The sequence below is a fragment of the Saccopteryx bilineata genome, chromosome X (genome assembly GCF_036850765.1).
Source record: "Saccopteryx bilineata isolate mSacBil1 chromosome X, mSacBil1_pri_phased_curated, whole genome shotgun sequence".
NCBI lineage: Eukaryota > Metazoa > Chordata > Mammalia > Chiroptera > Emballonuridae > Saccopteryx > Saccopteryx bilineata.
Window position 1 is genome coordinate 119186482 of NC_089502.1, and position 21637 is coordinate 119208118.

At 39.7% G+C, this 21637-nt stretch overlaps 1 protein-coding gene across 4 annotated transcripts in view; it reads left to right on the top strand.

The window, feature by feature from the left end:
- Positions 1-21637, top strand: part of DMD (dystrophin) — a 2360554-nt gene that overhangs the window by 588173 nt on the left and 1750744 nt on the right. For all 4 annotated transcript variants that reach the window (XM_066250305.1, XM_066250306.1, XM_066250308.1 and 1 more), the window contains exons 8-9: positions 9714-9895; positions 11229-11360. In XM_066250305.1, coding sequence (XP_066106402.1) covers positions 9714-9895; positions 11229-11360 — 314 coding nt within the window. The remainder of the gene's footprint in view (positions 1-9713; positions 9896-11228; positions 11361-21637) is intronic.

A 21637-nucleotide genomic window follows, 5' to 3' on the forward strand; every position in this document is an offset into this window, starting at 1 on the left:
AGGTACTAAAAATAGCTCAGTACTCCAGCATCGGCCACAGATGGGGTTGCTGGATGGATCCCTGGGGTGCATGCAGAAGTCTGCCTTACTATCTCCCCTCCTCTCACCTAAAAAAAAAAAGAATGTTTAGTATTAACACTAGAGTCCCCATACCTATTTAATACCCCACAGCACCCCTCCCCAAAGTCTCCCAAAGATAATGCATTTGTGGAAGGAAATTTTTTATACAATGAACCAGAAAGAACTAGATGATAGGGATAAATGAGCAAATGCTAAATTGAGGATTTTGAAATTATTTATTTGTAATTTTGTTTCTCTATTAGCTCCCTAACAACAGATTTCTGGGCTCATTTATTGATCTCTGGGCTCAGTTATTGACCACTGTATCCTCAAAGACTAGAATACAGCCTGGCACAAAGTAGTAACTCAATAAATGTTTATAACTATGTTTTCAGTGTTTCCTATTGTCAGTTTAATACTTTTCAGTATCCATAACATCACCTTTATTTATTTATTGACTTGAATATGTGGTATTGGTTTGCATACATACATATAGCATTGTTTGGTTAATAGCCAGAAAGTTGAACTAGTTGCTACTATATTTGAAGTCTCCTTTTTTGTGTTTGTTTTTCTTTTTTCAGCCCTAGGTAAGCATCATGTATTTTGAGCAGTCTTTTCTACTTGTATCAAGATGATGCAGTTTTCTGTTATCTACATCAAGCACATATTGACTAGAATAATTGGATGTTTAAAAGATAAAATTGTTTAGTGTTTCTTATGGATAAATAAAAGCCCTTGTTTTGTATAATTAATTTTACAATAAAACTGAGTCATCTTTATAATACAAATTATTTTCATTAGTACATTTTATAGACCTTTAATGAGAAGCATTGTTACTAGACGATAAAAGCAACTTAGATCGTGAGTGAAATGCTAAAATTATGGAATGACTTAATTAAGAAGCACTTAATTTTGTGAAGGCAGAACATGTCTTGTAGAATGTTAAAGAATTTAACTTGACAGAACCTGTGCAACTTACTTCTTACTAGAATGTACTATATCCAATGTGTACAGTGACTTGTAAATGGAAAATACATATCTGTAGAATGTAGTGCTAGATGAAAAATATCAATATTTGAAATAACAATCTGGCACTGGCAGGTTGGCTTAGTGGTACAGCCTTGGCTCAGCATATGGACATCCTGGGTTTGGTTCCCAGTCAGGGCACACAGGAGAAGCAACCATCTGCTTCTCCACACCTCCCCCTGTCCCTTCTCTCTCTCTTTGTTTTCCACTCCTTGTTTGGTTGGAGCAAGTTGGCCTCGGGCACTGAGGATGGTGCCATGACCTTGCCTCAGGTGCTAAAATAGCTTAGTTGCCGAGCAACAGAGCAATGGCTCCAGATGGGCAGAGCATTACCCCATAGAGGGCTTGCCAGGTGGATCCAAGCTGGGGCACATGCGGGAGCCTGTCTCTCTACCTCCCCACTTCTCGCTTAAGGAAAAAAAAAGAAAACGATCTAATACTTTAATGAATTAGTCCATTGCTATGATATTGTCTACAATTTGCAAACTCTAGTGCTTAGAGAGCCAATGACATTAAAACATAATTTTCTTATTTGTAAGCCTCAAATCATAACTCACTTTGCTTCCAACAATAAGATCTTTAGAATTTTACATCTGTATTTATTTTGGCAAAGATGAGTTTTTTGATTATGTCTCCATGCATTTGTTCACATTTTCATATTTAAGGCTACCTGACCGCGTCTGGTTTGTGAACACAGGTCTCTGCTTCCCAGTTCTCCTGTTCTCCTTCTCTCCCCAACGGGAATTTAGTTACAGTGTTTTTATGGTTTTGTTCCTAATGCAGTACACATTCTGTGGGAAATGATTCAGATTTATTCTGCTCGTGGTTTCCACATGACTCTCTTTTTAATTTTTTAAACTAAAACCCTTACAAGGCTGACCGAACTGTCTGAGTGCACATTGATGCGTGTTATCTTTGAAATCCAGCTTCTTGCTGATTACACATGGTATGCATTGTAATCAGCCATTTCAATTCCTGCCTTTCTCCTGGCAGAAAGCTGACCTGAGGTTTCCAAGGTGGAGCCTCTTGTTTAGATTTTCCAGAGGTGTTTCAGGGCTGTGCCTGGCAGCTGGTAATCAGACTTTCTGGACGTTGATTGCTCAAGATAAGAATGGTTTTATTGAAGGCACCAGTTTCCTAACAAACTCATTTGCATTGACTTACTTTTTTCTTTTTCTGAAGGAATACTGCAGAAAACTTTGTATAACTTTATTTTATTGTTTCTTTTTTACCTTTACAGTTATTTTTATTATAATATAGACTATATTATCCAATTATAAATTAGTGAGTAAATAGCTGAATAAAGAGTATGGAAAATACAGATTGGACAAAGGAAAACAAGAAAAGAATTTGTAACCTCATCAGCATACCCATTTCACTAATTTTTTAAAGTATGTTTCGCTAGTGTTTTCCATAATATTATTATAGTTTACAGAAATTACACCATCCTGCTCTTTTGATGTTATAGTATAAAGAATTTATTTTCAGATATTGTCAAGTATTCTTCAAAAACAGCATTTTGAATGGCTTTGTAATATTCATATACAGTTATATACTGGTATCCCATCATTTCTAATTCTCTATTAAACCATTTGGAATGGCCTGAATTCTTTTTTTGTATGATAAATACCTTTTTTTGTATTGTCATTAGTGCTTACATTTCACATCAGATTTACATAATCTTTATTTAATCTTTTTTCTGTGCAAGTGAGAGAGAGACAGACAGACAAACACTCCTAGTTGTGGCACTTTAGTTGTCCATTGATTACTTCTAATATATGCCTTGACCAGAGGGCTCCTGTTAAGCTACTGACCCCTTGCTCAAGCCACTGACCATGGTCCCATGCTCAAGGTGGCGACCCCATGCTCAAACCAGCGATCTTGGGGTTTTGAGGTCAGCCATGGCATTTTTTTTTTTGTATTTTTCTGAAGTTGGAAACAGGGAGGCAGTCAGATAGACTCCCGCATGTGCCCAACCGGGATCCACCTGGCATGCCCACCAGGGGGCGATGCTCTGCCCATCTGGGGCGTTGCTCTGTTGCAACCAGAGCCATTCTAGCGCCTGAGGCAGAGGCCCTAGAGCCATCCTCAGCTCCATTGGAGCTTTGGCTGCGGGAGGGGAAGAGAGAGACAGAGAGAAAGGAGGGGGGGAATCAGATGGGCGCCTCTCCTGTGTGCCCTGGCCGGGAATCGAACCCAGGACTCCTGCACGCCAGGCCAATGCTCTACCACTGAGCCAACCGGCCAGGGCCAGCCATGGCATTTTTATCTGTTTTTGCTGCTTGTCTGGGCCTGGAGCTGAAATACAACTGAAGTCTTAGATGTATTTGATGTGGGTCAGATCCTCATTGTCCTGGGGGCTTCATGCTTAAGGGCTGTTGTCCTGCCCTCTTGCTCATTCCCCTTCTAAGGGAGTCTAACCCCATTGACTAGTGACATGCTAGGGGAGTAAGGTCGAGGAGGGTCTGAACCTCATGACCAGTGATATGAAAGGTCAGGGGTCTAAAGTGCATGACCAGCATTATGCTAGGAGAGGAAACGTCACCCTGGGGGCGAGGTCCTTGTTGTCTCAGTTGTGCCCATTGCTAGGAACCTGGGGCTTTCCGTTGTGGTGACCTTCTGTACCTGACCTGTTGTCCTTGATGTACTCATGTCTATCTAACTGTTCATATCTGCTTTGGTATTGATAACAACAAAAGTTGCAATATAGCAATAATATCAAGGTTTAATATAATGTACAGTCTTTTCTAAACGTTATTGCATTTGACCTTCCCAACACGATGGTGAGATTGGGACTCTGATTTTTATTTCAAAGATGAGGAAAGAGAAGTAAATATGATGTTAAGGGCATTTCTTTATAGATATAAATATTTAGGCACAGATTTTTAAAAATCCAAATCTTTAAATTGAGAATTGTTCATTCTTTCACTCTGTCATATGCTCCCCTGACACATTTCCATAAATAAGTTGAAATTTACAAGTGAATTTCATTACTTGAATTTTATCAAATGGTGCAACTTTTACTGAATATTTGAAACAAGAACACAGAGTTGAGTTTTGCTTACTTAAATAAGAGGAAACTGTACTAGTCAACCACCGTCTCTCAAAATAGGGTGTTCTAGGCTTTGTGAGAAACCCAGAGAGATGACCTCTGAATATGCAAGAGTTGTAGGTTGATGTCAACTTTAGAAGCATGGTGGTGATTCAGGTGAGACCCATTGTTAATTGGTTTGCAGTAGTCAGTTAGACAGGCCTGAGCCCATAGGAAAGATAAGTCAGTTATGGAATGTCACCAGGGTAGAAAGCCCCAGGTGCCTAGAACAGCCCCAGGCAACCTTGCTCCCAGGGTGACCTTTTCTCCTTTAGTATAATGCTGATCATGTGGTTTAGACCTCCTGACCTTTCATATTGCTGGGCAGCTGGCTAGGACCGCCCCAGACCTTTCTCCTCTACCACATTGCTAGTCCTGTGGTAAGCCCCCTTAAGAAGAGGAACAAGGAGGCTGGAGAATAGCCTCATAGGCCTCCCATGAGCACCTGAGCCCTTGCATGACCCTTCAGCATTAATCCCTCAGGCCAGTGAGGTTGTGATTAGCCTCAGTAATCTTAAGAACAAAGCCTTGGGCCTGATGACCACAGAGTTAGACTTATGGTCAAATGAGAGGTAACATGTAGGACTCAGTCATATTTCAGCTGCAGGCTCAGAAAAGCAGCAAGGCTGAGTGGGGCAACACCATGGCTTACACCAGGGTCAGTTGCTGTAACTAATGAGCCCCTGCCCTGGTGCTGACCAGTCAGTAGAGAACAGGACCCTGAAAGGGCACACCTGGAAAGCTGAGGAATGTTCCACTGACATCCACACTTGGGACCTCCCCTAATATCCCTGCCTTTAGAGAGCAGATATAAACTCTCAGGGCCTTGGCCAGTTGGCTCAGTGGTAGAGCATCGACCTGGTGTGTGGATGTCCTGGGTTTGATTCCTGGTCGGGGCACACAGGAGAAGGAACTATCTACTTTTCCCTTCCTCCCTTCCCTTCTCCTCTCCCCCTCTTCTCCTCCCATCCTGCAGCCATGGCTTGATTAAAGCGAGTTGGCCCTGGGCACTTAGGATGCCTCCATGGCCTCTGCCTCAGGTACTAAAAATATGGCTCTGGTTGCAACAGAGCAAGGGCCCCAGATAGACAGAGCATTGCGCCCTAGTGGACTTGCCGGGTGGATTCAGTTTGCCGTGCATGTGGGAGTTTGTCTCTCTGCCTCCCCTCCTCTCACTAAACAAACAAACAAACAAACACCTCTCAGGATGGAGGACCCAGTGAGTGCTCTTTCTCTTTCTGGAGCGCACCCATGCCTTTTCCCTTCTCATTCTCCCTCTCCCTTCCCCCAGGTACGTTCTCTCTTCCTTTCTTTTTCCTGAGTTACAAAGACTCTGCTTTTGCCTCTGTAACTTATTTCCGGAGCCCACACAGCCCAATTGGCTCACTTCTTCCATGACTCACTTCTAGGTCTGTGACTTTCTAAATAAACTTTTGGTTGTATTTGAGTTTTGCCTCTGAATTCTTCCTTAACCAGAACTCAAGTACTAAGATTTTTGAACCAAAGTCTAACTCTGCCAGTGACACCTGGTGCCATTTTGCCACTAATAGGTTTTGCATTCAGAATTTTGTTCATTGGAGTGAGTTCACTCCTGACTGACAGACTTTCAGTAGGGAAGGGTTGCCACGTGGGGAAGCATGATCAGGACTGCATAGGGAGGTACTTGTAAAATGATTAAATGAGGTTGAAAACTGTGTTGGTGGCTACGTGTTCCTATGGCTACAGAACAGGCAGTTTTTTCCCCTCTGTCCTCCTCCTCCATTTTATCCTCAGTTTATTAATCTTTGTACCTTCAGGACTTAGGACAGAATTTTGTATATGAGAATTTCCAGCGACTGTGGAATGATCTGAAAATGGAATGAAGTCATTTTGAACCTATCTTAGCATTCCATCACGCCTCCCCTTGTTTTCATTACACAGCCTGTTTTAGTTATCTAACACTTCCTGTCTGGATTGGGTTCTTGACTCTAACTTCTCTCCATTTTTTCCCACGAATCCATTCTGCACGTAACAGTTTTACTTGACAAAAACTTCAATGGTATCACACTCTTTCTCCAAAGTGGTTATTCTCAAACCTACTGAATTACAGCCAGCGTTTTCAGTTTACTGTCGATGATCTCTGAGTTTCATACACAGTCTACCCCTGTAATCTTACTATTCACTTTCTTCCTCTTTGTGGCTAAGGCATCCAAAGGGCTATGCCTAATCTGTCTCTCTACCTCTGTCCTTTTTTTTTTTTTTAAGCCAGACAGAAAGAGACACATACACAGACAGACAGACAGGAAGGGAGAGAGATGAGAGGCATCAACTCGTAGTTCTGGCACTTTAGTTGTTCATTGCTTGCTTTCTCATAAGTGCCTTGACTGGGGAGGGGGGCTACAGCCACGCCAGTGACCCCTTGTGCAAGCCAGTGGCCTTGGCTCAAGCCAGTGACCTTAGGGTCATGTTTATGATCCCACGCTCAAACTGGTGAGCTCTCACTTAAGCTGGATGAGTCTGCACTCAAGCTGGTGACTTCAGGGTTTTGAACTTGTGTCCGCAGTATCCCAGGCCAACGCTCCATCTACTGTGCCACCACCTGGTCAGGTTCTAGTTCTTTACTTTTGCTCATGCTTTCCCACTGCCTGGAAAACCTTTTTCAATTTTTTTTCATATCCAGCTAATGAAATCTTATACATGCTTATTTCATTTTCTTACTCATAAAGAATATTCTGGTCCCCCAATAGTATATAATTTCTTCCTTTTTCTGAACATATTAAAGCGCTGAACGTGCCACTCGGAGAAACACATTTTACATTCTGTTCCACAATGCAATTACTTCGTACTTTTGTTCTTCGTTATTTTATTAGTCCAGCTTGTGAGCAGAATCTATGAAATCTCTATCTTAATCATCTCCTGGATGATCTATCAAAAATTTTAAGTCTTTAGTAAATATCTATTCCAGGAATTCAACATATTTTAGATTATATAAATTCTTTTCTTTAAAGAAAAAGAAATATGGGATTATACCTACCCATACAGCTGAACCCCCATTCAGCTCCACAGATAGGATGGTAAGAGATTTCGACAAACGTGCCAGCAGTTTGCTCACATAGTGCATGTTTATTATAATGATTGCTATTTATGACTGTTTGCTCTTACGCACAAGATGTTTCATGTAGTTAAACATGCATTATCGTTTTAGACATTTGCTTGGGGCAGTAGACATACCACTTGACCTATTTCTTACCTTTATTTTTTAAATCATGGCATATATTTGAAGCCAAAGAAGTACACATACCTATGTACTATATAGTATAGCAGTAAATAGTCTTGGATCAACTTTCTTTAATCCAATGCCTTTTCCCAGCATCTTTTATTTAATACATGGCAAAACAGAATTCTAAATTATACACATCACAGATACAACTGACTAGTTGCTAGTGACAAGGAAGAACACATTTTAGAGTTTCAAAATAGAGTGAAGAACTATAGACTCCACCATACAACGAACACTTGAAAACCAGTTATCAAATGAAAGGGAAAATTTTAGGCTTCGGAATTTCAGAGCTAAGTCAGTACGATTTTTTTGTAAAGGCAACTCCCATGCACAGAGTTTTGAAGCTCTTCCTTAAAAAGTACTTGTGAAAAATTACCTTCACCATCTGTTGCTTAATAATTAAATTATAATAAGGAGCAGAGCATATGTATTGTATAACTCCGTACCTCTCAGCCTTGTGCATGTAAGTGTCCAATAAGTGTCTTTTGAAAAACAATGAGTGAAACAATGAAACGGTAGATGTATTGCAGACAGTCTGCTTCCCTGTAATTTTTGGACCCGGTTTCTCAAAGTGTGGTCTTCAAGTCACCACCTGGGGCTTGTTGGAAATGCAGAGCCCTAGGCTCCGCCCCTGACCTACTGATCACATTCTGATTTTAAAAAAGTCCCCAGGTGATTCATGTGCACATTAAAAATTGAGAAGTACTGTACTATACTATGGATAGAAGCAGACCGAGGACCATTAGTTAACTTTTACCTCCTCGGTAACTTTAAAAATACTTTTAAAAATAGTTGTTCTGATTAATCATGTTCCTGCTACTTGGAAAGGGATGGACGAAGTGACCTGTTCAACCTCCTTTTATGCTAATGGACTGAGATTTTTTTTTTTACTCATAATCAGAACACCTGTCCAGAAAATACATATTTAATTTAAAACAGATCTTTTCATGAGAGCTAAGCTAAGATAAATTTATGACAAAAGAAATTCCTGGCACATTGCTGCAAAGTTGCCTTGGCCTCCTACCAGGACTTACGTTTTAACACTTCTGGGATTAATGATACACTTCACATAAAGGATTATTTTTACATCTTGGTTCACTGGAACGAGCTCAGTGGGTAAATTGTAATGCCAAGTAGCAAAAGAACCTTTTGAAAGAGCTGCCACTTATTGTGTGTGTTATTAGAAAATTATTATTGACTTTAAATGTTGGGTTTCTTTCATTTCCTGGATGTGGCAAAGGACATAATGTCAGATCAACATAATGTGAAGGACTTTTATATTGATTCTTAAATTCTACAGAGAACAGCATCTGACCTTAACATATGCACTATACTGTAAACAAATATTTTGAATATTCTTAAGGAATATTTTACAAATCATGATACATATGTATATAGTTGTTTTATTTTCATTGGGAAAATATGTGGTGAAAACACAGATATATTTTGCCTTTTACATACATAACCAGCACATATTTGATTAGAAGGTGTAAGCCAGGGGTCCCCAAACTTTTTACACAGGGGGCCAGTTCACTGTCCCTCAGACCATTGGAGGGCCGGACTATAAATATAACTATGAACAAATCCCTATGCACACTGCACATACCTTATTTTAAAGTAAAAAAACAAAACGGGAACAAATACAATATTTAAAATAAAGAACAAGTAAATTTAAATCAACAAACTGACCAGTATTTCAATGGGAACTATGCTCCTCTCACTGACCACCAATGAAAGAGGTGCCCCTTCCAGAAGTGGTGCGCAGCTGGGGCCGGATAAATGGCCTCAGGGGGCTACATGTGGTCCACGGGCTGTAGTTTGGGGACCCCTTGTGTAAGCTTTCTTTATTGGAAACCAAAGCATTTAAGCTCTTTTGTGTAATTGTTTAATTAACCAATGCACCATTTTAATTGACATGTTAATATAACTTTCCATAAAAAGGGAGATGTAATCTTTTATTTTTGTTTCTTATTTAATAGAACCACTCTCTTCGATGGGCAAGATTGGCAATTTGATTTAGGAAAAAGTATTGCAGAATGAAGTTTTTATGGGAACAAAGAAAAGAAATGAACTTTAGTGCTCATCTCGTTGGTCTGCAAAATTGGAAGGACATTTTAAGCCTGATTATCATGTTCTAATTAGTCTCTGGAGGCTATTCATGGCCAATCGAGTGCTCATTAATCTGTCTTCTTCCAGTCACATCGATGTGTTCATTCCCCTTTTAGAGATTCAAATATAGAAACCAAAAATTGATGTGTGGTGTTAATGTGCTTACAGATGTTGCCACCACTTATCCAGATAAGAAGTCCATCTTAATGTACATCACATCACTCTTTCAAGTTCTGCCTCAACAAGTGAGCATTGAAGCCATCCAGGAAGTGGAAATGTTGCCAAGGCCATCCAGAGTCACTAGAGAAGAACGCTTTCAGTTACATCATCAAATGCACTATTCTCAACAGGTAAAGTGTCAGAAGGACAACTACTATCAAAGATGTTTTCTATTTTATATGCATTTTTAGGTATCATACCCATGCACATATAAATCTATTATATCTATGGATGTATGCACACATATATGTATATATAGGATACTGTGTGTATACATATATATTGTATATATGTGTGTATCTATATACATGCATGCACACAAACATATTATCTGTATATATAGCATAATATGTGTGCATGTGTGTATATATAAGTATGTGGGTATATATATTATGCTATATATAAACATACATACATATATATACACATATATGTGTATATATATATATATATATATATATATATATATGGAAGGAACGGTGGGGAGTAAGGCAGAGACTGATCATAAATCTTTAACATTTTATCTGATATCATGGACCGTAATATTGTTAACATAGAACATTGTTCAGATACTGTGCTATTGATAGGCGCTATATTATAAGCATTTGGAGCACAGAATATATTTTATTTTCATTGTATACAATGAAATAAAAGTTAGACTCATATACACACTCAATTTTCTATAGAGCAATGAGCAAAGAATTAGAGCAAGAATGAAGGCAAGTACTATATCGAAAAATATTTTCTTATTTTTAGTAGCAACCTGCTGATGCAGTAGCAAATTTTGATTATTCCAGGTAACATTTTTGCTAAGGGAAACTAGTTTAAATAAGAATTAATTGGAGACTACATGTGCGAAAGATTTTTATTGTACTGTATTACTGTGGAGAGTCCTGTGGGATTCCTCCATTACATGGTTTGTTCTGGGTCCCAGCAGTGGACATTTGGGGTATTTTCTTTTGCTTTTTTGACACAAACAATAAAAACACTGTTACCTAAGTTTCTGCTGAAGGCGTGGAAAACTTTAGGCCTCATTTTCTCACTCTACTGAGTTAGCTCTATATTTAGCTTATGAAAGCTTCAGTCCTTCCAGGGTATTGAGCTGATGAATTCTGGTTGTTTACTCTGGGTTCAGAGAAAATTGCATTCGGATGCCTGTTTTAGCCAGTTTGAAGAACACCATTCCGTCTTGGTGCTGGATTTGTGTCAGTACGAGTCCTCGTGGTTGAGTTCCACGCCCATATCTTCCCTGATTACCTGCCCTCCGATATGACACTGAGCACCAGGATTCTTGGAGTGTACTAGTTTCTAATGGCACTTTGAATGTGTTTACAATTACATTTTTTCATCACACTGTTTTCATGTCATTCTGGTTTTTGTGTAGTGTCTTGGAAGCAGTCCTTTCAGGGTTACTTACGATGTCTCCTGCTCTTCTCTGTCCGCCTCCCTGACCCCGTTCTGCAGATCACAGTCAGTCTAGCACAGGGCTATGAACGAACTCCTTCCTCTCCCAAGCCTCGGTTCAAGAGCTATGCCTATACACAGGCTGCTTATGTCTCCACCTCTGACCCCACACGGAGCCCATTTCCTTCACAGGTCTGTCAACATTTACTCTCTATTCTACAAGCTAGCACAGTCTAGCATGGCTTTGTTTGTTCAAATTTAACAGTGTCTTTTTGCTCCTCCATCAAGAGCTGTTTCATTGTTCCCAGCTAGTTGTATTAGGTACTCTCATATGCTGCTGTTCTGTTATTGTGATTTCTATAGATTGTTTTTTTCACTTAATTTTTAATTAATCATTTAAAAAATTAATTTCACTTGACAGACAATATTATTTTCAAGTGTACAATCTAGTGATTAGACACATATCTTTCGAACACTATAGGTTTAACATATGTTGATTTTCCATGAATGGGGATTCCCATAATAGTAATTTGTACTTTTATTATATAATTACTTGTAAGATTCTCTCTCTCTCTTTTTTTTTTTCCATGTGAGAGGAAGGGAGATAGAGGGACAGACTCCCACATGCATCCCAACTGGGATCCACCTGGCAATCCCTGTCTGGGGCTGATGCTCTGCCCATCTGAGACCATGCTCACAACTGAGCTATTATTAGCACTTGAGGTAGAGGCTCCACGGAGCCATCCTCACCAGTGGAGTCATGGCTGTGGGAGGGGAGGAGGTAGAAAAAGAGAAAGAGAGAGAGAGAGAGAGAGAGAGAGAGAGAAGGGGAGGTGGAGGGGTGGTGAAGTAGATGTACCACTTAGCCAATTGGCCAGGGCTGTAAGGTTCTCTTTTACAAAGGCTGCTGATGGTTATAAACAGTCATTAAGCTCATTAAAGGTTTATACATGTAACTTTTGAAAGAATTGGGAAAACGAATGAAATTTGCTAGATCCACTATTTGGGAAGATTTTCTAGATAATATGTTAGGGAACTATATACTCTACATAGATGCCTTTATTATAGGCTCATTCTATAAAAATATATTCATACTCCACAACCTTCTTCATATGATGTATTTAAAGTTGACTAACTTAAACTTGTGTTTAATAGACTCTGTACTGTTTATACAGAAAAGTGACACTATAACTGGGTCAGATTCTATGTACTATTTAATGCTTTCCACACAAGGAATTTTCTTAGTGGAGTTTTCCACCATTGCGATATTGTAAGAAACCTAAAAATACAAGAAATTATAGCTTTGTATATGTTAGAGCATGGAAATAAAATGTGCTAGAATTGCCAGATTTGCTAGAATTTCTTTCTAAAAGAATATTTTGCTGAGTAGAGTACTTTGAAAAGTTCTTGGGGAAGTAACTTTCATTAAAACTAGACTATGAATGGGAATTTAGAAATTATAGACCTGCTCCTTTTGGTGAAAACGTATATATTTTATAGAGACTCATTGATTCTTTTTAAAATGGTGGTTGAATTTAATCAGTGATTTATTTGGCTCAAGTAATTAATACATGAGGTTCAAAATTCTTAACTCTGACAGAGTCCCCCAGGGAAACGTATTTCTGGGCTTAGGTATGCCCTCTCCTTGGTTACTTTTGTTTGCAAAGCTAAACAAAGGAGACTGGGTGAGAAAATTTGGGTGACTCAGCCTTATCTTCTATTCAATTTCCATCCACATTTTCACAAAGCTAATTGAATACTACTGAACAAGAAACTTAATCTGCTTTGGCATTATCAGTAAATAAAAATAATTCTGCGACATATTACTGTTTACTATATGCAACGTGTACACCAGTGGTAGTCAAACTGGTCCCTACTGCCCACTAGTGGGCGTTCCAGCTTTCAAGGTGGGCGATAGCAGAGCAACCACAGTATAAATAAAAAGATAGATTTAACTATAGTAAGTTGTTCTGCCAAACTTAGCGAAAATCCAACATAAAGTACTTGGTAAGTAATTACTATTATATGCTTTAACTTGCTGTAACTCTGCTTTATAAATTTTATAAAGTAAAGTTACTTCTCTACTTTATAAATCACCATTACTGTGGAACCGGTGGGTGGTTAGAAAATGTTACTATTTCAGAAAAATACAAGAAAAAAAAAAGAAAAAAAAAAGAAAATGTTACTACTAACAGAGATACAACAGTGGGCAGTAGGTATAAAAAGGTTGACTACCCCTGGTGTACATGTTATATGAACTAATAAAATCCTCATAATCCTTAGAGAGATATGGGAGGTGCTATTCTATACCCATTTTAAGTTCATATATATCCTCTTTTCTTTTTTGATTTTTCATTTTAAAATTTTTATTTATGTTTAAAGATTTATTTATTGATTTTTTACAGAATAGGGGAGGAGAGAGAGAAGGCAAGAAGGAGGGAGAGAAGGAACGGGAGGAACAGGAAGCATAAACTGATAGTATTATAGTTGCTTCCTGTATGTGCCTTGACCAAGCAAGCCTGGGGTTTCGAACCTGTGACCTAAGCATTCCAGGTTGATGCTTTATCCACTGTGCCATCACAGGTCAGGCATATCCTTCCTTTTCTTTATGTTCCTTCCCTTTCCTCCCACCCTCCTTTACTCTCCCCGCCTCTCTAGGCTCTTTTTGTCACCGTCGTCCCATTGACTTAAAGAATAATGGTGCACATCTTAAAATAAAGGCCCATAAGCCAAGAGAGAGAAATAAGCTTTCCCCCTCATTATTACCTTATCGAGCTGCCTTTTCCAGGCTGTATCCAGTGCCAGTCTGGTAGCACATTTTTACCTCATTACTACCTCATTGAGGCCTTGCTCAGGTATGACTCCTGAATGCAGTAATTATAAATGAACTTAATTTTTGTAGACTCTAATTTTTTTTCTCTACCTTTGTCTAAATATTATAAAATATATAGTATCTCATAAAATACTCAACAAGTTTACTTGCTGTTTTGTTTAGCCTAAGGCATTGAAATGAGCCTAATGTCTTGTAGAAAAGGAGGAACATGATTCCAATGAATGGGAAATGATTTAGTCTGTCTGTTTCTAAAGGTAGCATATCAGAAGATAATGTTGCACATAATTAGATTTGATAAGTTTATATCTTAATCATTTACTAAAAAAAAAAATTAAATAACTTTTCAGAACCTATTCTGTTCCCTACATATAGATTGTATCTGATCCACTTAAGACAGGTCGAATTGGATTGCTTTAGAGCAGGGGTCCCCAAACTTTTTACACAGGGGGCCAGTTCACTGTCCCTCAGACCGTTGGAGGGCCAGACTATAAAAAAAAACTAGGAACAAATCCCTATGCACACTGCACATATCTTATTTTAAAGTAAAAAACAAAACGGGAACAAATACAATATTTAAAATAAAGAACAAGTAAGTTTAAATCAACAAACTGACCAGTATTTCAATGGGAACTATGCTCCTCTCACTGACCACCAATGAAAGAGGTGCCCCTTCCAGAAGTGCGGCGCTACATGCGACCCACGGGCCGTAGTTTGGGGACCCCTGCTTTAGATGGTTTCATTCAAGGTATTTTTGTTGGTTTGCAAGGAAGGTGTGAAGTTTTTGTTTTCTTTTTTTGTTCTTCTTTTCCAACTGAGAGGAGGGAAGATAGACAGACTGACTGGGATCCATCCGGCAACCCCTGTCTGGGGCCAACACTCTGCCCACCTGAGCCTGTCGCAATCAAGCTATCTTTAGTGCCTGAAGCCAAGGCTCCTCAGCGCCTGGGGCCCAGGCTGCAGAAGACGGGGGGGGGGGGGGGGGGGGGGGGGGGGGAGAAGGGGGGGGAGGAGTGGAGAAGCAGATGGTTGCTTCTCCTGTGTGCCCTGAACAGGAATCAAACCTGGGGCATCCACACACTGGGCTGATGCTCTACCACTGAGCCAACTGTCCAGGGCCTGAAGTTTTCAAAATAGGGAAGATAGCCATGCAGGTGACTGTCTCCTGTGGAAAACAAAATTCATTATCTTAAAAGTTCCCAATGTCTAAGAAATATCCATTTCCCTCATTTGACCCAACCTTAGGAAATCTGATTTATACTCACTGCAGAACGTATGACCCTGTTGACAAGAAACAACTGGACCTACCTTGAGATCCCTGCCTATAAATGAGTTTTTCTCATAATTTACCAAGAAGAAATACCATCTGGTGTAAACCCCCCATTTCCCCTCATTGTATCACTTGACTGCCCTCCATTTTTGGATGGGGGATGTCCTTTTTGTAGTTATACTTAATTTTTATTTCTATGACTTTGATCATGCATCTCATTTTACTCTACATCTCACATCCAAGATCTCCACTGTCATTTTCACCTGCAATTTCTGTCCTGGAGCCTCGCTGTCTGAAGCCCTATAGGCACACCCAGTCTGTGTGCCGGCCACCTCTCTCCAAACAGACTTTCTACTTTATCTTGTTAATGTGACTCTCTTACCACTTTCTGTAGTCCATGCTTTACTCAGCCATTCACTTATTCCAAAAATAATTATTCTTAGTCACTGAATCAAATGTCTTCTTTTCATCTCAGGCTTTCTACCACAACTGAACCTTTGTTCTCATCGCCTCTGGACTCATCTGGTTCTGCTTCATCCCTGACTGTTCTGTATTTCTTTCATTATCTCTCCCTTTCTTCTCTTCCAACTCCCTTAGTCCTGGAGTCTCATAGATGAGCCCTTGACCCTCTTTATTTATGTGCACTCTCTCTGATCAGTATGGTTTAATCTCCTGGCTTCAAGCTTTATGCAGATGACCATTATCTCTGTGTTTTCACCATTTCCAATATCTCTTGAGTTACAGCCATGTTTCTAAGTCATTTTCAACTCTTTGATATGTATCTGCCCCTTGATTCTAGGGACAGCTTGCAGAGAGTTCTCAAACCTAGGATGTCCTGAGGTGAGCTTTGTTCCATTGCTCACAAACTTGTTTTTTGTTCCTTTTTGTTATACAAATAAAATACTAGTCAGCAGTAAGGGAGAGTTAAATAAGTGACATGCTGTTTTGTCTCTGTATTGATCTGATATTCAATAATGGGACATGTCAAATCAATTCTTGCTTCTCAACATTTCTCCATTAAGTTATGTCCCCTCAATATTCGTACATGCCCTCTGATTCAGGCCCTCAGTACATGTCTGCTGGATTACAGAAATAGCTTTCCAATCGATGCCACTATCTTTAGTTTAGCCTCCTGTGAATCAGATTAAATGTTATTGTTAACAGCTCTAACAATATTACTCACAAAACTTTCTTCACTTCCTTTTGCCTTTATGATGAGTCCACTCTCCTAAATTTCGTTAGGATGCTTCATGATCTAGTAACAATTTACACTTTCATGCTTATTTCAAGTTCTTTTTTTCTTTTAGTTTTCATTTATTGATTTTAGAGAGAGATGAAGGGAGAGAGAGAGAGCCAAACAGAAACATCGATCTGTTCCTGTTTGTCCCCTGAACGGGGATTGAACCTACAACCTTTGTGTAGGGGAATAATGCTCTAAGCAACTGAGCTCTCCAGCCAGGGGGTCATGCTTATTTCACGCTAACCTGTCTCACGGTTTCTTTACTCCACCCAAATTCAGTCACCTGTTCTCCATAAGAGCCAAGCAGTTTCCTGTCTTAGCTTTTGGGGCTCTCTCAGACTAGGGTGATTTTTTCTCCTTTTACATTGGCCAGTTCAATCCAGATTTCATGGCCTAACCAGTGAGTTGCAGACCTTGGATTCAAGTTCGGACTTATCTAAGTCTGAGCTCATATCAGTTATAGTAACACTGATTTTTTTCTACTATGGTTCTTATATGTCGGATTACTCACACGTGGAATAGTATTCATTTTTGTAACCATTTAATACTTATTTATTAATCACCTACTATATGTCAGATATTATTATAGGACCAAGTGATATATCAATAAACAAACATACAAGATAAGTTCTGTCCTAATGGAAGTGTATTCTCATGGGAAAGTCGTAATATGAGTAAGATAAACAATGTCAATAAATAAAATAGCATTTCAATATGTAAGTAATATACATTAAATAAAGTAAAATTTAGTAAGTACTAAAAAGAACAAAATAAAAAACGCAATATACAGTACATAACAGAGAGAAGTTAAAATTTTAGGGTTGGGCCTGGCCTGATAGCTTGGTTGGTTAGAGCAGTGGTCCCCAACCCCCGGGCCGCGGACCAGTACCGGTCCGTGGGCCATTTGGTACCGGTCCACAGAGAAAGAATAAACAACTTACATTATTTCCATTTTATTTATATAATATTTAAGTCTGAACTATGTTTTATTTTAAAAAAATGACCAGATTCCCTCTGTTACATCTGTCTAAGACCCACTCTTGATGCTTGTCTCGGTCACATGATACATTTATCCATCCCACCCTAAAGGCCGGTCTGTGAAAATATTTTCTGACATTAAACCAGTCCGTGGCCCAAAAAAGGTTGGGGACCACTGGGTTAGAGCATTGTCCCAAAGCACAGATGTTGTCATTTCAATCCCTGGTCAGGGCACATACAGGAACAGATCGATGTTTCTGTCTCTCACTCTCCTTTCCTCTCTCACTAAAATCAATATGTTAAAAAAAAATTAAAAGAAATCGCAGAGTTGCCAGAGAAGGACTCACTAGCAAGGTAAATTTTGAGTAAAGACAGGAAATAGTTGTGAGTATCTAGGGGAAGACAAAGCCACGAGGAAAAACACAGTGCAAAAGCCCTGAGTTGTGGGGTTATTTGCACTATTCAGGGAAAGATACGGAGGAAGGTGGGGCACAATGCTAGGGAGATGGTGTCTCAGCTGTAATAGTGGAGCAGATGACACAGGATCTTGAAAGGAATGGTGATGAGTTAGGTTTTTATTGTCAGTGTGATGGAAAGCAGTGGGACAAGGACGAAAACTCATACTCTGTCAGCATGGCTGCTGTGTGCCAAATGGGCCGAAGGGAACAGGGTTGGATGCGGGGTGACCAGTCAGAATGCTAGTGCAATAATCCAGCAAGCAGTAACAGGTGCTGGCACTGGGATTAGTATTTTTTTTCAATTTTTTTATTGTGGTAAAATACATGGAACACAAAATGTACTATCTTAACCATTTTAAGTGGATAGCCAGTGGTATTATGTGTATTCATAAACTTGTAAAATTGTTACCATCATCCATCTCCAGAATGGTTTTCATCTTACAAAATGGAAACTCTTTGTCCATTAATCAATAACTCCCCATGTCTCATTTTCCACAGACTCTGGTGAGACCACCATTTTACTCTCTTTTTCTGAGTTCAGCAGTTTTTTTGTTTTGTTTTTTTTTAATTTCACATGTAATGTATAGTGCAATATTTGTCTTTCTATATCTGGCTTATGTCACTTAGCATAATGTCGTCCTCCAGGTTCACCCATGTTGTCACAAATAGGAGAACTTCGGTATTTTAAGGCTGAATAGAATTCTGTTGTATGTTTGAACACTTTCTTTCTTCATTCATTCATTGATGGATATTTAGATTGTTTTCATGTCATGGCTCTTGTGAATAATACTGCAAAGAACATGAGAATGCATATAGTTCTTTTTTAAAGATTTGTTGATTGATTTTAGAGAAAGGAAAAAGAGAATGGGAGTGGAGGAGCAGGAAACATCAACTCATAGTATGTAATCGCTTCTCATATGTGCCTTGACTGGGCAAGCCTGGGGTTTCAAACCAGCAACCTCAGCATTCCAAGTCAGTGCTGCAGATAGCTTTTGAGATACTATTTTTATTTTCTTTGAATCTCTACCTAGAAGTAGGATTTCTGGGTAGTTCTATTTTTTAATTTTTGAGGAACCTCCATACTGTTTTCCATGCTGATTCTATCACTGAGCATGATGCATAGTGGTTGAATTCTGGATAGGCCTTGGACAGCCTACAGGATGTGCTAATGCAATGTGGAGTGTGCATTCGCTGTATTCTTTGAGAATATTGGTGTTTTTAAAAGCCAAACAGGATAGATAAAACTTCTCTGTGGACAAGTCCTGCCAGGGGTGAAGAAAACGGAGACACAAAACCCAACTCCAGGGACCAGGTTCAGTGACGCAGATCTGCTTTGTTCAGAAAGTAAGCTAGCTTATATACACAGGTTCAGCCTATAGGGTGTTACAGCGTGTTCTTCAAAGCCAATGGCTGAAAAGATCAGGGAGCTGTGTGGTTGTCGGTGAGTCACTTCCTTATAGCAGGCGAGCTCCCTTCCTGGGTGTGCCCAGGAGGGTTCTGGGAGCTGGAGTATTCTCACAGCATTGCATCAGCCACAGCTGCTAGGAATGCGCTCTGCGCTCCACCCACACTTCTCGGAGGCATTAAACATAAGTCATAAGTAAACTAGTAGCCAATGAAATATACATGGAACCTATGAGTTAAATTTAGCTGATGAGGAAGCAAACAGCCTGTGAGACCTAGGCAGAGGTCAAAATGAATGTTAAATATACATAGCAACTTAACAAAATACACATGTTAAAAATAGATGGAATGAGCCTGACCACGCAGTTGTGCAGTAGATAGAATGTGTCAGACTGGGACATGGAAAACCCAGGTTCGAAACCCTTAAGTTGCCAGCTTGAGCACGGGCTCATCTGGTTGAGCTTACCAGCTAGAGCCCAAGGTTGCTGGCTTGAGCAAGGGGTCACTCGCTCTGCAATAGGCCCCAGGTTAAGGCACATGTGAGAAAGCAATCAATGAACAACTAAGGAGCCACAACAAAGAATTGATGCTTTTCGTCTCTTTCTTTTCCTGTCTGTCTGTCCTGGTCTGTCCCTCTCTCTGTCTCTGTCTCTGTTACAAAAAAAAAAAAAGGTGGAATAAATAATGGATATACACAAGTGTTACTTATGAATAGAAAGAAAGAGATGAAAAGACCTAATCATAAAGTATGATCACATCACCTCTGGGCTGACAGTTATAGCAATCCTGAATTGGCCACCCAGTAATGATCCTATGGTCTCATGATGGTCTCCTAAGTGTTCTGCCTAAAAAATGCAAATAAACCCCATAGCTGTTTAGTACACTGATTGGTGAGTTGCAACTCTAGGTCAGGTGTACTGGTCCCTGCATCTCTCCAGTAGAGGAAATGTACGCAGTAGCCTTGGGCACCTTCTGTCGATTGGGCCCTTGCTCAGATATCACCTCTAGTTCTGTCCACATCATCAGCAGGGAGGGCTGATACAGCAAAGCATATGAACATTGTAGAACTCAATTTGAATTGTGTCATCCTTCTAACTGACCTTATCCTAATTGTGTTACTTTCCCATCTATTTCACCTTGCATTTTGCCATATGCTATAAAGTGATTTATTTTTTTAATTAAATTTATCTAGGAGATATGGATTAATAATATTAGATAAGTTTCAGGTGTACATCTTTATAATATGACATCTGTATACTCTATTCTGTGCCCACCACCCAAAGTCTAGTCTCCCTCCATCACCGCATAGTAGTTGGCCCCCTTTAACTCCTCATCCTGACCCCTCATCACCATTCTGTTGTCTAGATCTATGAGTTTGATTTTTGTTTGGTTATTGCTTTTTGTTTTATATCACACATATGAGTAACAGCATACAGTAAATGATAGGGTTTGAGCATATTAATTTGATTGGCATTTTTTTCATGATTTCTGAGGTGGCATCCTGGAACGAGAATTGAGAGCACCATATTTCAAGGTCATGCTCCTCTTTGTGTGATGAACAATAGTTGTCAACCAACCTCCTGATAGTATGCCTACCACTGGACAGCTAAATAATTTTTATGCATTTGTGAAATAAGCAATGGACTATTTTAAATAGAGTTATCAGCCCTGGCCGGTTGGCTCAGTGGTAGAGCATCGGCCTGGCGTGCAGAAGTCCCGGGTTTGATTCCTGACCAGGGCACACAGGAGAAGCGCCCATCTGCTTCTCCACCCCTCCCCCTCTCCTTCCTCTCTGTCTCTCTCTTCCCCTCCGGCAGCGAGGCTCCATTGGAGCAAAGATGGCCCGGGTGCTGGGGATGGCTCCTTGGCCTCTGCTCCCAGGTGCTAGAGTGGCTCTGGTCGCAACAGAGCATCGCCCCTGGTGGGCAGAGTGTCGCTCCCTGGTGGGCGTGCCGGGTGGATCCTGGTTGGACGTATGCGGGAGTCTGCCTGACTCTCTCTCCCCGTTTCCAGCTTCAGAAAAATACACACACAAAAAATAAATAAAAATAAATAGAGATATCAAAAATTAAGTATGTAGAAGCACTACAGAGAAGCATCCTCCATGTTATAACAAAATCTGTAAAACATCACAAAAGTAATAATTATATCAAGGAGAAAAATTGGCTCTTGTAATAACAAAGGGGAAAAAGAGAAAAACATAGCTCTCTTGAAAATAATTAAAGTTGAAGTTAAGAAAAACAGATTTATCTTTAAATATTTTGGATGACAAATGCAATGTACGGGGTT